The sequence below is a fragment of the Dysidea avara genome, chromosome 7 (assembly GCF_963678975.1).
Source record: "Dysidea avara chromosome 7, odDysAvar1.4, whole genome shotgun sequence".
NCBI lineage: Eukaryota > Metazoa > Porifera > Demospongiae > Dictyoceratida > Dysideidae > Dysidea > Dysidea avara.
The window spans coordinates 35886373-35900582 of record NC_089278.1 but is presented as its reverse complement, the minus strand read 5'-3'; the positions used below and the strand labels follow the sequence as shown (position 1 = coordinate 35900582).

General features: G+C 39.7%; 1 protein-coding gene and 1 pseudogene across 1 annotated transcript; one reads left to right on the top strand and one right to left on the bottom strand.

Annotated features, from left to right (window-relative positions):
* Positions 1–824: 824 nt before the first annotated feature.
* On the bottom strand, positions 825–1756 carry LOC136260225 (valacyclovir hydrolase pseudogene; annotated as a pseudogene).
* Positions 1731–14089, top strand: LOC136260224 (branched-chain-amino-acid aminotransferase, cytosolic-like). Its single transcript, XM_066053888.1, has 12 exons — positions 1731–1862; positions 1970–2020; positions 2883–3083; positions 3896–4006; positions 4084–4203; positions 4909–5072; positions 10104–10246; positions 10339–10424; positions 10564–10632; positions 11765–11836; positions 12796–12870; positions 13944–14089. The coding sequence occupies exons 1-12, from the start codon at positions 1812–1814 to the stop codon at positions 13986–13988; spliced, it is 1188 nt and encodes a 395-aa protein (XP_065909960.1). The 5' UTR covers positions 1731–1811; the 3' UTR covers positions 13989–14089.
* Positions 14090–14210: the final 121 nt, after the last annotated feature.

Sequence of the window (14210 nt, the reverse complement as noted above, 5' to 3'; positions counted from 1 at the left end):
ATCGCTTGTTCCAAGAAGTCACGTGATTTCTAAGAAAGTTTGACGCCGCCCGCCGCTGAGAATCTGAGTGTTCTATTAGAGTGGGTACGTAGTTAAATGTTGTACGGGATCATTTTTCACTGATGTTTTTTTGTATCACTGTGTAGTTTTGTTCCTGTTGTATTTTTGGAGTTGTAGTGTTCTTTTTTGTGGCTCACACCTTGTACAGGCTTTGCCTTTTGTGTATGCCTTCCTTTTTGGTAAATTAGATAACAAACCTCTGATCAGATGGAGGCACTGGTTGAACTAAGACGTTTCACAAGAGATATAGTTCAAAACCTGTTACAAATAATTATTTCTACCACCAAACCAATCTTCTTTGTTTGGCTGCTATAGTATGTTCACGTTGAGCTGAATCCTGAAAAACAGCTAAAAATTAAAAGTGGATTTTTTCTCAACAGAGTTAACATTTCAGCCAACCAGATAATTATTGGTGACAACAAAGGTGTCAACAACAGACACGTATGGTTTGGCTCCATTACAAGTTCGGGAAAGGACTGTAATGGGCATTGTATTTATATGGCTTCCCCATAGGAAATGTATTGAGAAAATTTTGATTGGCCGTAAATATTATGTCAAACATTTGAACAAAAAGATTTTGAAATATTCTTAGCGGGTCAAGCAATAGTACAAATGAGCCAAATTTCAAGATCGTGTGTAATTGCATCCATGAGTTATTAAATGTTTTTGAGGGTTCAGCTCAACGTGAACATACTATAGCAGGCCTCCAGTGCCACGGCATGAGTAATTTAATACTATCCCTTTGTAATGTTGCACTATAAAACTTCTATTGCTAAGGCCGGAGCCTTTATTCTAATACTGCAGTCACAACAAAGTATTAGTACAAAAGTTAGATCATAAGAAACTAGTTATTTATTTTGATGACTTTTCCCATTCAAAAAGTTCTCCACCACCTGGTTAAACTTGTCTGCTTGATTGAGGTGAATCTCATGGTCACCATCAGGAAAGTAATACACAGTACAGTCAGCAATTCCTTTTTCAATGTCAACAGGATGGTAATTTGGGATCCATGGATCTTTCATCCCGTGTAAGAGTAGTGTAGGGCACTTCACAGAACCCAAATGATCTTTACAAATGTTTCCACCATTATGATAAATCTCCTCGGTCATTTCCACCCAACTACCCCACAACTTCTGAGCACCTTCCTTACCATATTCTGTCTCCCATGGCTCACGCAGATGAGGCTCCCACGTAGACATGTCTTTCCCCTCTCTGTAAACTTTTACGTCTTCTTCTCCAATGAAACAATTAGCCCCCCAGGGTACTACAGTGATGGTAGACTCTGGAAACATTGAGGCTAGAATGATCGCAGACATTGCTCCATCACTCCAGCCAAGTACAGAGAATTTTGTCACCCCCAAAGTATCCATGAGACCCTTTCCATCCTTAGCATCCTCTATGAATGTTGACCTATCGGAAAATTTTCTCTCTGGAGGTCTTGAGTTGCCATAGCCTCTTGGGTCGAATGCAATTATCCTGAATCCCTCACGTGATCCAAAATAGCTCACCTGGGGCGCAAAATCCAATTTCGTGGTACCAAGCGCACCAGGAATACACAGTAGCACATGACTCCCTGAACCTTTACTTTCATAAAACAGTTCCACGCCATTTACTAGTACCTTTCCGGACGTAGAAGCACAACTCCCAGCCATGTGGGGTAGACGCCTTTAAAAATATTGTAAGCGCACATAACGTAAATTCCCGTTATCACTCTTGTGTTGCGTAGTGTTGGCTAGGAGCCAGGCGAAATAATGGTATCTAGAAGACTTTTGTCCGAGGGTTTATTTAGTAACTTACCCAAGGTAAGTGCGTACCATGTGTCGGTGTCGAAATTATAGAAGATTCTGTCCTGGTGTGTGGTTTTGTAGAATTTTACAATGATCGTTTGCCTTTTCTTTATTTACTACAGCACTGTTGTTACAGCGTGTGCAGCAGACTGTTCTCGTCCGCACCATACAAGGTACAGTGTGTGGTAACATACCTCGTAACATACAAATCTTTGGTGTGTTTTTATTTTGCGATGAAGTTTGTTTCATCATTCATCTGTATGGTGGGCGGATTGCATCATCTGCAAACAAAGTAATTTCTATGCCACATTATTGTTTCTTGTCCTCACCTGCATCACTGTTTTTCTTTCCACATCAAGGATTTTTTTTGTACAACTGCATCCAGCACCTTTTACTAAAATCTACCCTCCTGCACTACTATTTTGAGGATGAGAAACTACTAATTGGCTGCTATGTTATGCTCTTGCATACAGACACACTACGCAACATGCACACAACAAGGAGGTGACATGCAGGCACTCACTGTAGGTAATGTATAGCAGGAGTTTTTTTACAGTGGAACTTGTTTTATTATTATTTTATTATTATCAAGTCTACCAGTTGGGCACTGGAGGGTTTGCACAGAAGGCAGAGCCTCTACGAGGTGCTTCACCACTAGCCCAGGGAACCTAAACTTGTCTTAATAGTCACCTGTATAAAAGGTCACCTCTCTAAAAAGATCACTTGTATATTCCCCAGGTGAGCTATTTATACACTGATTCACCTGTTTAAAGCATACCTGCCTATTAAAACTAAAATATCTTGTCCCAAAAGTTACTGACTTAGACTGCTTCCATGTACGATATTATAAAGAGGCCCTTTCTTCAAAGTAAATTCCCAAGACCCATTGTTCTTTGAAAATAAATCCAAATTAGGGGATTTTGATTTCTTTTGGCACCATCAAGTTTTTCCTCAGTAGTAGAGATCAGTGAGATACTATATGTAGGAGCTATTGACATGTTATATACGACACAGTCAGTGTATCTCATATTCTAGCACGATGGTATTACCATTACCAAGACCACTACACCTGGAACAAAGCCAGACCCTAGCACTCTCAAGTTTGGCCACACCTTCACAGATCACATGTTGTCTGCCAACTGGACTGAAGCAAAAGGATGGGAGCCACCCAAGATTACACCTGTGCAGAATTTATCACTTCACCCTGCTGCTCCAGCATTCCATTATGCTATTGAGGTAGAAAGGTTGTTTGTGTTATATACATATGTATATCAGGGAGTGTGTGTTTGTGCTTGTGTGTGTATTTACATTTGGTGTTGTCAGTGCATACGAGATGTTATAATAATATGTGCTTCACCAGTATAGACACATAGAACAGTTTACCCATATGGATTAACAGGGACAAACAGAATCATTACAAGTATAATCCAACCATGTTGAAATTAGGACAAAAGCATGTAGGAGCTGTATTACTTGTGCACACACACACACACACACACACACACACACACACACACACACACACACACACACACACACACACACACACACACAAAGCCAAAAGCAAAGCCGCTATGCGGTCATACCTACCCAGTGAACCAACACTGGACGCAAACATACTGCACGCTACACTACACACACACACACACTTCACTTATTGTATTGATCATTTATCAGCCACTCTGCTAATCTATTGGATATGTTCTTACTATTGTTGTCCCACAAAACATGCCTCACTGACTTATAGTGACTGTACTATTATACAATTGTGAGCAGCCATCACTGTTGCTAATGAAGTTTACAGAGTGTTATTGAGTATACACACAAGTGGTGGCCAGAACAGATTGAGTCACTGAATTGCCCCCACTGTAGTTTGGCTGTGATTTCCTTTCTCTAGTAGTGAATCTATATTATGGCACATGTCATAGATACTATACTTCACATTCATGAACATACTCTGCCAAACAGTGTAGACCTTTTTACCTTAGTCCATACATTTCAATATAGAAGTAAAGTTATGACTATATGTGCTTATTCTCCTCCTACAGCTGTTTGAAGGTCTGAAGGCTTTCTATGGTGTGGATGGTAAAGTGAGGCTGTTTAGACCAGACATGAACTGTAAGAGACTGAACAGGTCTGCAGAGCTTGCTTGTTTACCAGTAAGTGTGTGTGTGTGGCAGATGTGTGTTCTGTATGAATCAGTAGTGTTCATTAATTTAATCCTCATTACCATCAGCAAATGGACAATGAAGAGCTACTCAAGTCAATGATAGAGTTAATCAAGCTGGATATGGACTGGACCCCAAAAGCTCCAGACTGCTCACTCTATATCAGGCCCACCATGATTGGGACTAATGTAAGTGACTTGTTGTCATTACACATCTTGTCGTAATTCTTAATAATGCCCACCTCCTAACTAATGATTTTGGATGCTAAAGTAAACCATTGTGCTGTCTGTCCATTGTATAGGCTCTACATTCTTATTGAATGCTGGCTAATATTAGCGTAGTATGGCAGGATACTGTATGACAGGAAATTTTGAGAAACCCACACTTCATCAGTATTGATTAAACAATGTTGAAACTCAAGAAATCACATGGCCTGAACATGTACTTTTAGGGGTGCTTAATTATATGGATGTTGACGAATTGAAATATGATGAATTTAACTGATTTATCAAATCTGTTCTTTTATCTGATTTTCCTGTTGTACAGTACTGCAGTTGGATTGATGGAAAGTTTGAAGAAAAGCACATCTCCACATACACACCAAGACAATCTTTTAAATCATATTTTGCCAACTATTCAGCTCTATAATTTCTTTGTTGTAGTAAAATTTGTTGCCACAGCTTGGTATTGCTATAACAGTGGGACCCCATCATCCTAACTGTGCCAGTCCCATCACAGTTAAGACAATTTGTTGAAGCTCATTCACTTATGCACAAGAGCTCTATTCATTTACTCTAGTAGAACTAATACACCAAAAACAAAATATTCTAATAGAGAAACCACTTGTAGTGTTGTGATTTAGTACTATGTATAAATATTGTGTTTATCCACAGGCCAGTTTAGGAGTTTCTAAGGCAACCAGTGCCATGTTCTATACCCTCTTGTGTCCTGTTGGACCATATTTCACCACTGGCACATTCAATCCTGTCTCCTTGTACTGTGACCCACAGTTTGTACGTTCTTGGCCAGGAGGAAATGGAGCAGCTAAGATGGGATCGTAAGTTGTGTTACATCGGAGTCTGTCTCTATGTATATTTGGACATGCTAAAGTGTAATGAGGTGTCCTGATTTCAGAGTTTGTGTGTGCACTAATACAAATGGGATAAATGTCCTGATTATCAAGATATCCTAGTACTGAGGTGTCCTGATTTCAGAGGTTTTGTGTACAGTAGAATCTCTGTATTCCATTCGTTGATTAGAAAGGTGACCTAATTTCTGAAGTCTTCGTAGTTGCATAATGTATACCTATGGACCTTGGGCATCTGAGGGTTGCTGTACAACTATGAAGGTGTCATTAAAAAGTGTCCTTATTCAGGGTCTAACTGAATTGAATGTCCATATGTCAGTAACTAGCAACATGACTTTGTAACAATCTCAGTAACACTCGCAAAGGGACGCTACAGTCAATTAGTGTATTAGAATGTTCCATACTTATATTCTCTAATTATATTTTAACTATTTGTAAAGTGTATGTATGTTGTTAGTTCTACATGTGTCCTCCCCTAGTAGAAGCTTGTCTTCAAACTTAACTTTAAGTTGATTCTTCTAGTATATGTTAAAGCATAGCCGCGAGTGCTATATGAAAAATAAAGCATGAGGCGCGTGGCCGAGTGCTTTATTTTTCATATAGCATGAGCAAGGCTATGCTTTAAATGGCTTATGGAACTTTCTAGTCGTGTAGCTTCACCATACACTAGGACTTGTAATTAACACGTGTTACATGAATTATTAGCAGCCTGAACACACACAAACTTATTTAATAAAGTAACTCACGCGTAGTTCACCATAGTTTGGCATGGTAGACGTTCATCACGTATTTTGGCAGGTTTTGCTCACAACCCACAATCAATTCTATTGTGAGTCACATGGTGAAGTATTTCCATGATATCTCCAAGACTTGTCCGTTGACATTAACAAACATAACAGCAACGCTACCTTCTCCCACCCATCATCAAAGCATTTAGGTATGTCTATAAAAGCAATCCAGTGGTAGAACTCGTATTGGTTGGGGTGATTGATCACTCAGCGCAGCAAAGCTATCAGCCTTCACCAACTTAGGTGATTAGTCATACTGGCGCGAGCCCCGCAGGCTGTTAGCCTGCACTAAGGCACATGGGCAACTGTGCTTTATTGCATGGGATGGTGAATGGACAATAACAGTAGTGAAAGGACCACTTGTTATGAAGATCTCTAATCACTGCATAGTGCATTCAAAGTTGTCAATGGAGTAGATGTCACTACAAAGACACTATCGATCCAGAGCCAGTCTCTAGAAGATATCCTGTAAGGATCAGACAACCACCTTTATGATACATTATAGAATTTTGCGTGGGTGAGATCAAAGGAAAATGTGTACTTTAAATTTCATAAAGTACACTCTCAGCCGGCCAACAGTGCTTCATCGACCACAAAGAGTGTTTTATTGCACTGCAAAGAGTGCTTTATTCGTTCAATAAAGCACTCTTTGTTGGCGAGGATCTGATTTTCTTGCTGTGGGTGCTGATAACCACACTTGCTATCCAGCTGTAAAGTGCTGTGTTAATGACTGTTTGTTATAATTAACTCTTGGTCTGCTAGCTGATTCTACAAGATTAGCTTCCAAAAAGCCACGCATTTCAGTAAGTGTTGCCCGAAGGTGAAGCACTTCTGGGATGCCTAGGGAACATAATATCAGATGAAACAATTCGAGCAGCAGTTTGATCAGCCATTGGAACCACTTCCACCTACTTTGTGAAGTAGTCTTGTCTATCAGGGAGGTACCGGTTATTGTTTGATGATACAAGCACCTCAAGAACATCAACCGCAACCATTTTCCATGGCCTTCCAATTGGGATACTGGTCGTAGTTGTTCGAACAGGCAAGGTGGCTTTGACTCATTGCACTTGACACATTCTCTACAAAACTTTCAACATCATGTGACGTTGATACCCAATAAGCTTCCTGGTGTAATTTGTGGAGTGTCTTTTCGTAACTCAAATAGCGACAATGACGCAGAGCATCTGTTTGAAAATTAGACAGAAGGATAGGTACTGTAACCAAGTTAGCTGAAGAGCTTGGATGGTGCCGTCTGCACACAACACCACTGACCACATGTAACTGATATAACTGCTTATATCTATGAATTGATGGGTGCCACCAGGTGGTGCAGCTGAACCCACCGTCAGCCTATTGTAAATCTGAGTGATTGTGGGGTCACCCTTTCTTAAGATGTTCCAGAGATACTGATGTGCAATGGGGTCTCAGAAAATGGAAGGTATGCTTTTTGCTGGGCACCAGCTGTACAAGAAATTTATTTTGATATTTAAGAAAAGGTACCTGAACACTAATGCAGTTGCACTATCCCGCAGAGAATAACCACCCACAGCACTAACTATTAAACTTTCTGCCCAGTAGGTAGTGTCGGTATTGCTTTAGTACATAAAAAATTGTCTGATATTCTCTTTGAATGACATAATAATTTTGTTCTGATTTTGAAAGCATGTGGCTAGCATAGGTCTAAGACTGCACCAAGGCCATAAGCACTAACATCTGTTTGGAGTACAAAGGTCTCAGCATAACTGCTAACATCAGGGCATTCCAGCACAGGAGCACCAATACGAGCATGTTTCAGTTCATAGGTAACCTCCTTTTTGTGTAAGATGAGTTCTGCAATAGAAGAGAACTGAACAATATAACACCTAGCTATAATATGATGCAATCCCCAAAAATTGACATAAAGATGAAGAGTTAATCGGAACAGGCCAATCTTGAACTGCTTGTACTTTGCCATTATCTGGAATCAAACCTGATTTTGTGAGCTGATGCCCAAGGTAATTCACTTGTTTCACTGCTAATGCGCACTTGTGACCTTGAAGAGTTAACCTGCCTCACTTAGTCTATGGAAAATCTGCTGTAGATGACATTTATGATCTTTCATATTCTTAGAGTAAACCAATACATCATTGATATAAGTTATAACACAAGGGAGACCATGCATAATCTTATCCATGAGACGTTGGAAGGATCCTAGTGCTTCAGTGAGAGACCTAATGGAATCTATTTGAATTGGTACAGTCCCATACCAGGGCCAGGGTAGAAGGCTATCTTCTGAATGTCTGCTGGATACGCTGGCAACTGCCAATAGCACACTGGATATCTAAAACAGTAAAGACAGAACATCCTGCCAGCATATCCTGCGCCTCATCTACAAGTGGGAAAGGATTAGCATCTTTAGCAGTATGCTTGGCATACTTCACCTGATTTCTTAGGTACTAACACTGCTGGTGCCATCCATGGACTGCAGCTTTCTTCTATGATTCCTTGTTCTAACATCTAGGTGGATCTGTTTTTCTATTGTGGCCTTGTATTGTACCAGAATTTTACATGGTGGGACATGTACTGGGGAGCCTTGTGTTGGTATCTGGTGATAAGACCCTGGAACAGATGATTACACTTATTCAGTATAGCCATGACAAATTCAGGGATGTGTGAGGGATACTCATAGGAGATGGATATTCCAAACAATGGAATGACAGCATTGCACGAAACTTTGCTTGCCTCTGCTGTTGTGCCTGTAAGAGTGGGTTCCACCTCTGCAATAGTGTCGGGAATCTGCCAGGTGGGTTGTCTTAGAACTACTGAAGGACAGTGTTACAGGGTTAGTGGAGAAATCCAGAATAAGATTATGTTGTTTCAGAAAGTCAACCCCTAATCTAACTGGAGTGATCAGTTTATTGACAGCACTGAACTGGTGAGTGATAAGAGTTGTTTGCCCTGATAGATAACTGTACACCTCTCTATTAATAGTAGGGGCTGGCCTGATGCAGTAACAAGATTTTGTGGTAGTAGTGGGAGGTGTTGATCAACTGTCACAGAGTGTATCTTACCAAATAAGTGAAATGGTTGAGCCAGAGCTACTACTAATTTACTAACTTATAATTGATATAAATTGAATTAGTATGCTTCACTGCAGCAACTGTTATAACATTGGAGTGGTCTAAGGGTAGGGATGCCTGGCATCCTGACCAGACGTCCTGGTGGAGTTTCCCTGGTTAAGTTGTCTTCACTCTCTTTCAATGTGGCCTACTTTGCCACAATTGAACAGCAACGGGGTGGGGGTGTCTGAGACTGGTACACAGGACAGTGACGCTGTATGTGACCAGACTGATTACATTTAAAACAGCATACAACTGGCTTCCTTGGTAACTGGTTAACACTACGTACAGCCACTTGATCAGCGAGTAAGACCATCTGTTAGTGTAAAGCTGAGAGCTCATTTGTTGTAAAAAAGTAAACGTGCTTGTTCCATTACTTTATCTAAGTCAAACATTTCGCCGAAATGCAAATTTTCATGCTACTGGGTAAGCCTGCTAACAACTGGTGGAGTAACAGTTGTTAACCGCATCTGTTACAAGTTCCAGCATTGCCCCATTGAGCAGTTTTTAAGGTCATGTAAGAAACTCACCTGGTCAAAGTTTTCATTGATGACATTCATCAGAGAAATAAATTCCATCGGCATCAAACGCTCTTTTGCCTTCTTATAAGCTTATCATCATCGCTTAATTCTAGAGAGACAGCCAGCCTTCCCCTTCTAGGAAGAGTAGGTAGTTTCGAGCGGATGGCTTTAACTTCAAGAGTTGGCGGCACAACAGATTTCAAACCACCGAAACCATTCGGTAACATTTCTGGTAGAGAACAGCTTTGGAATACTGATGTGTCTCTCTGTCATTAGAACTACCAATATAACAATCTTAATAACACTCACAAAGGATTCCATACATAATTATATCAGTGCAAACTATTACAACTATTTGTAAAGTGCATGCATCTCTACACTTTTAAAAAGTATCTGTAACTGTGACTAAGTTACATGGGACAACACTAACTAGTTTGCATTTTTTGAAGTGACTGTCTCAACTGTACATAAGTATGGTGGAAGTGAGGTGTACTTCATGACTAGTGGGTACATTAATTATTGTATTTTTGGTCCCCTAAGTGACTGTATTGTCTTCTTGTGTGTGATAGTCATAATGTTCTTTCTCTCTTAAAGGAATTATGGTCCGACCATCAGGACTCAGTTGGTAGCAGAGGAGAAGGGACATCAACAAGTGTTGTGGCTGTTTGGAGAGGACCATCAGTTAACTGAAGTGGGAACGATGAACTTGTTTGTGCACTGGGTGAATGAGAATGGAGGTGTGTGTGTGTTGTGTGTGTGCGTTGTCTGTAGCTCAGTGCATAAGCACATATTGCAATATTGCACACACTAAGCTCTATCACCCCTGCAGAGCCTGAAATAGCTACCGCACCTCTTGATGGCCTCATTCTACCTGGAGTGACTCGTGACTCCATACTCAAGTTGGCCAACAGCTGGGTGAGATAACCATAATACAGTGAAACCACTTGAAGTGGTCAAATAAGACCACTTTGTTGTAATAAGTATGTAAAGTTGGTCCCAAACATAACTGCTGCCAAGATGCATTTTTCATAAGGTGGTATTTTACACACATTAGGGTACACACAAGGTAACAGAGAGGATAATCAGAATGAATGATGTGAAGAAGGCACTGAAGGAAGGAAGGGTAAGTACCATCACATGTACAGCATACTGTTGCTATATATAATAGATGACCTAGTAGAAACATGTAGTGGTAATGTGTTTCTTTAAAGTGTTGTATTGTTAAACTAGGCCATAAAACATGTGTTTGTGTGTATGTACACTATGTATCTATCTGTGTTTGTCTGTCTGCTCCTTTTACTACTAGATTATAATTTTTTAAATAAAGTAGGGATCCAAGCAACAAAAAGTAGTGAAACAAGATATGAATGATGGTATTACAGCATAGCTCTGTGAGAAAATCCCTACATTGGCATGTTATTTTGTTCAATGTCAAATTAGGGATTTTCCCACCTAACTATGTGGTAATACTATTATTTTTTGTTATAGCATACAGCAATACATGTGTGACTGTTCTATTAGGGTGACTGCTGTATTAGAGTATCTCAAGTCAGCGTTTCACTTAAGAGGGCATGTCATTATTTCATATTTTCACTGTGCTAGCATTATAAATGCAGCATAAGGGGTGTGGTCTTCATGATTGAGTAAATAGATTGTTAAGAGGTGTGGTCTCCGCAGCTGATCATTATTAATTAACCAAGATCGTTAGTGGGCGTGGCCTTGAGCCTATTGTGAAGTTATAGGTATCTACCAAGTGTAAGTGATTTTGTGGCATCTAAATATGCTGCTCAAGGAAAGTGTTGATATGGAAAATTAATGCCTTGATATGGTTTCATTGCATGAATAAGAGGACGAACAGCCTGATTGAAGAAAGACAAAGTGCAGAAGGCACACACTTGTTGCATGTGCCACTGGTTAGTTTGTTAGTGAGGCGTAAAATGGTGGCTGTGCATTACTTTGTTTGGCCTCCAGCTTTGCGACTGTATCAGGCAGGCAGGCTGGCAAATTCTATATCTGGTCTCCTGTAAGTATTTTCTTGTTTTTGTGCTGTATTTGGACCACTATTATTCCGTAAAGGTAATTTTCATCGTATAAGATGTCTTAAGGATTTTTTTTAAGATGACATTTTAAACGGTGTGTGTCACTTTTGGGGCGATCTCTACTTAAACAGTTCCGCTGTTTTGTTTGATATCATGTGTTTGTTGTATACTGACAGCAAATATATATACACAGTATATTCACTACTTTCTCTATAGCTGAAGGAGATGTTCGGTGCTGGGACAGCTTGTGTGGTGTGTCCTGTTAAATCCATAAACTTTTTGGATGAGGTGAGTAGTGTCTTATAATTAGGATGACATTTTTGCTCAGATAGAAACCTTATTTTAATTCAAGGGAAATTCCAGATCTTTGTCGTTCTGACTCTTTTAGCACAATCTATAGACTACATTTTTCTGGAGGATGAAGTCACTACTAGGTTTGGGACATTCTAAGTTGAAAGAATCTGACTCACTGTATTAACAGGCTTCAGAGAAGTTATGTGTAATTTTCCTTTGATGTCTGGAGGCTTAATAAGGTTACTATCTAGAAATAGAAATCTTTGGGGGTTACTAACTAGTTGCTAACCTGTGGTTGCTAACCTGTGATCTAGCTCGTGGTTGTTTACTACATTCATCACATGAGTATCGACAATGCCATATAAGGCAGGTGTCATTGGCATGCTGCACTATTGTCATGATGTAACACTAACATTATCAACTTGACTGAAGGATGAATGTTGATACTAGCAGCCATAGTTTGCTGCTTGTTTTTTTATTTTTTTTTTACCAGGTATAAACTTGAATGAGCTGACATGTTTAGAGCCTCTTAAACTATGTGGACTTGGCTACCCACAATTAAATTACTTTAGCCTGTGGCCTTGGTAATTAATTTGTGGGTAGCCCTCGCTCAAACTGTCCTCAAGCCTCCAAATAGTGTGGAAACCTAGTTGACTTGTTCTAACCTTCTCACATGTCCCCAAACGTGATGGCACTCGTGATGCTTATAACAACCCATTTTCTTAAGTGTACTGTCACTCATGACCTTTTTCCCAAACATAGCTAGTATGTACTTAATAACAAGACCACCTCATTATAGTGACCACGTCAAGTAGATCCCAAACATAGCTAAGGTGCACTTCATGACCTCATTAATAAGCCACCTATGAGGTCCAAAAGATATTCTTGGTAATGAAATTTGTTTGGATATACTGGCATTTTGTCACTCATACTACTACTTCTCACTGATATAGATGCTGGATATTCCCACGATGGAGTCTGGTTGTGTTGTAGCCAAGAGGGCATACAAGGAGCTAACTGATATTCAGGTAACTGAAAGAATTAGAATATAACTGTGTACTTCCATTGCATATCCCAAGATGAAATGTATTAATAGTATAGTGGTTCAACCAAAAAAAATTATCACAAAGTCATGAAACTTTCCACATAAACACTTTCCACACACATAGTAACAGTAGCGTAGTCGGGCCTTCGCAGATGGGTGGGCACTTTCACCTACACATTTCACCCCATGCAACTAACTAGCACAAAATGCGAGTCCATCCTTAGTGGACTCTACGTACATTTGGTTTTAAAATTGTTTCAAAAAGTGCATTAATGTATCTAGCTAGCTATATGCTACACGCAGCTTATTTCACTAGTCTAATGCTACAGCATGAATGATATCGAAGCTGGAAACTAGCTTATTCCACCTCCTTGTCTTGGGTCTCTTTTATCTCATCTGTACTTGTACACAACTCTTTGCACTCTAGCCTGACTCTTAAAGACTCTTGAGATAATCATATGGTTTAATTAAGCCACCAATTGCAATTGTTCACCTCCAACCAACTTAACCCCAAAGAATTCATTTTTCATCTATTACTTTAGTTCACTTCACCCCGCCAACAAAAGAAATCTGTGCTGTTACAATTCAGTATTCCAGATGTGAAAAAAATAGATTGGATTCCTCCTTCCTCGTGTTCCTACCTAAAATTTGGATCACATGATGCTGTGCGTTAAATAGAAAGCACTGAAGTTACTTGGATCATGTAATTGAAGTAAATATTGAACTTACAGTGTATCAATATCAACTGCTGATTTACAACAAAAACATTGTGCTGCCGAGGTATGCACTACTTGTCTCTTCTTCGTAATAGCTAAAGCAAGCAAGCGCCACTCTCCTAGGGAAATTTGGATGGGCACATGTCCACCCAGCTGCAGGCCCACCCTTGGCTACGCCACTGAATAGTAATCCTTGTAACATGTATATAGTACCTTATATAGTAACATGTATATAGTACCATTACCGAGTGGTATACTGCCAGAGAAATAGTGAGAAAGTAAATTATATATGTATGTATGTATGCTTGCTAACCAAAAGCTGTATGTCTTCCCCATGCAGTTTGGAAGAGCCCCTCACAAGGAGTGGACAATTTTGCTGGAGTAGAATTGTGTAGAGACTTATCGTGAACACCATGTGTTTGTATTCTATTATATTCACTGTATTGTGGCAGTGTTTATTAATTTTAACCAAGTTGAATTAGTATATATGAGTAAAATGTGTCTTGACTATACATCATGACCCAAACAACATACAAAGCAATCAGTCATATACATGTATGTACAACCTGCATTGATCATGCCACTGTCTATGTTGGCCATTGAAAAA

Bases quoted from the DNA above. Each gene is read 5' to 3' on its own strand.
- LOC136260224 (XM_066053888.1), top strand. From the start codon at position 1,812: ATGGTATCTAGAAGACTTTTGTCCGAGGGTTTATTTAGTAACTTACCC. The intron at 2,021-2,882 runs GTACAGTGTGTG...CTCATATTCTAG, and splicing joins TCTCGTCCGCACCATACAAG to CACGATGGTATTACCATTAC. The intron at 11,837-12,795 runs GTGAGTAGTGTC...TCACTGATATAG, and splicing joins CCATAAACTTTTTGGATGAG to ATGCTGGATATTCCCACGAT.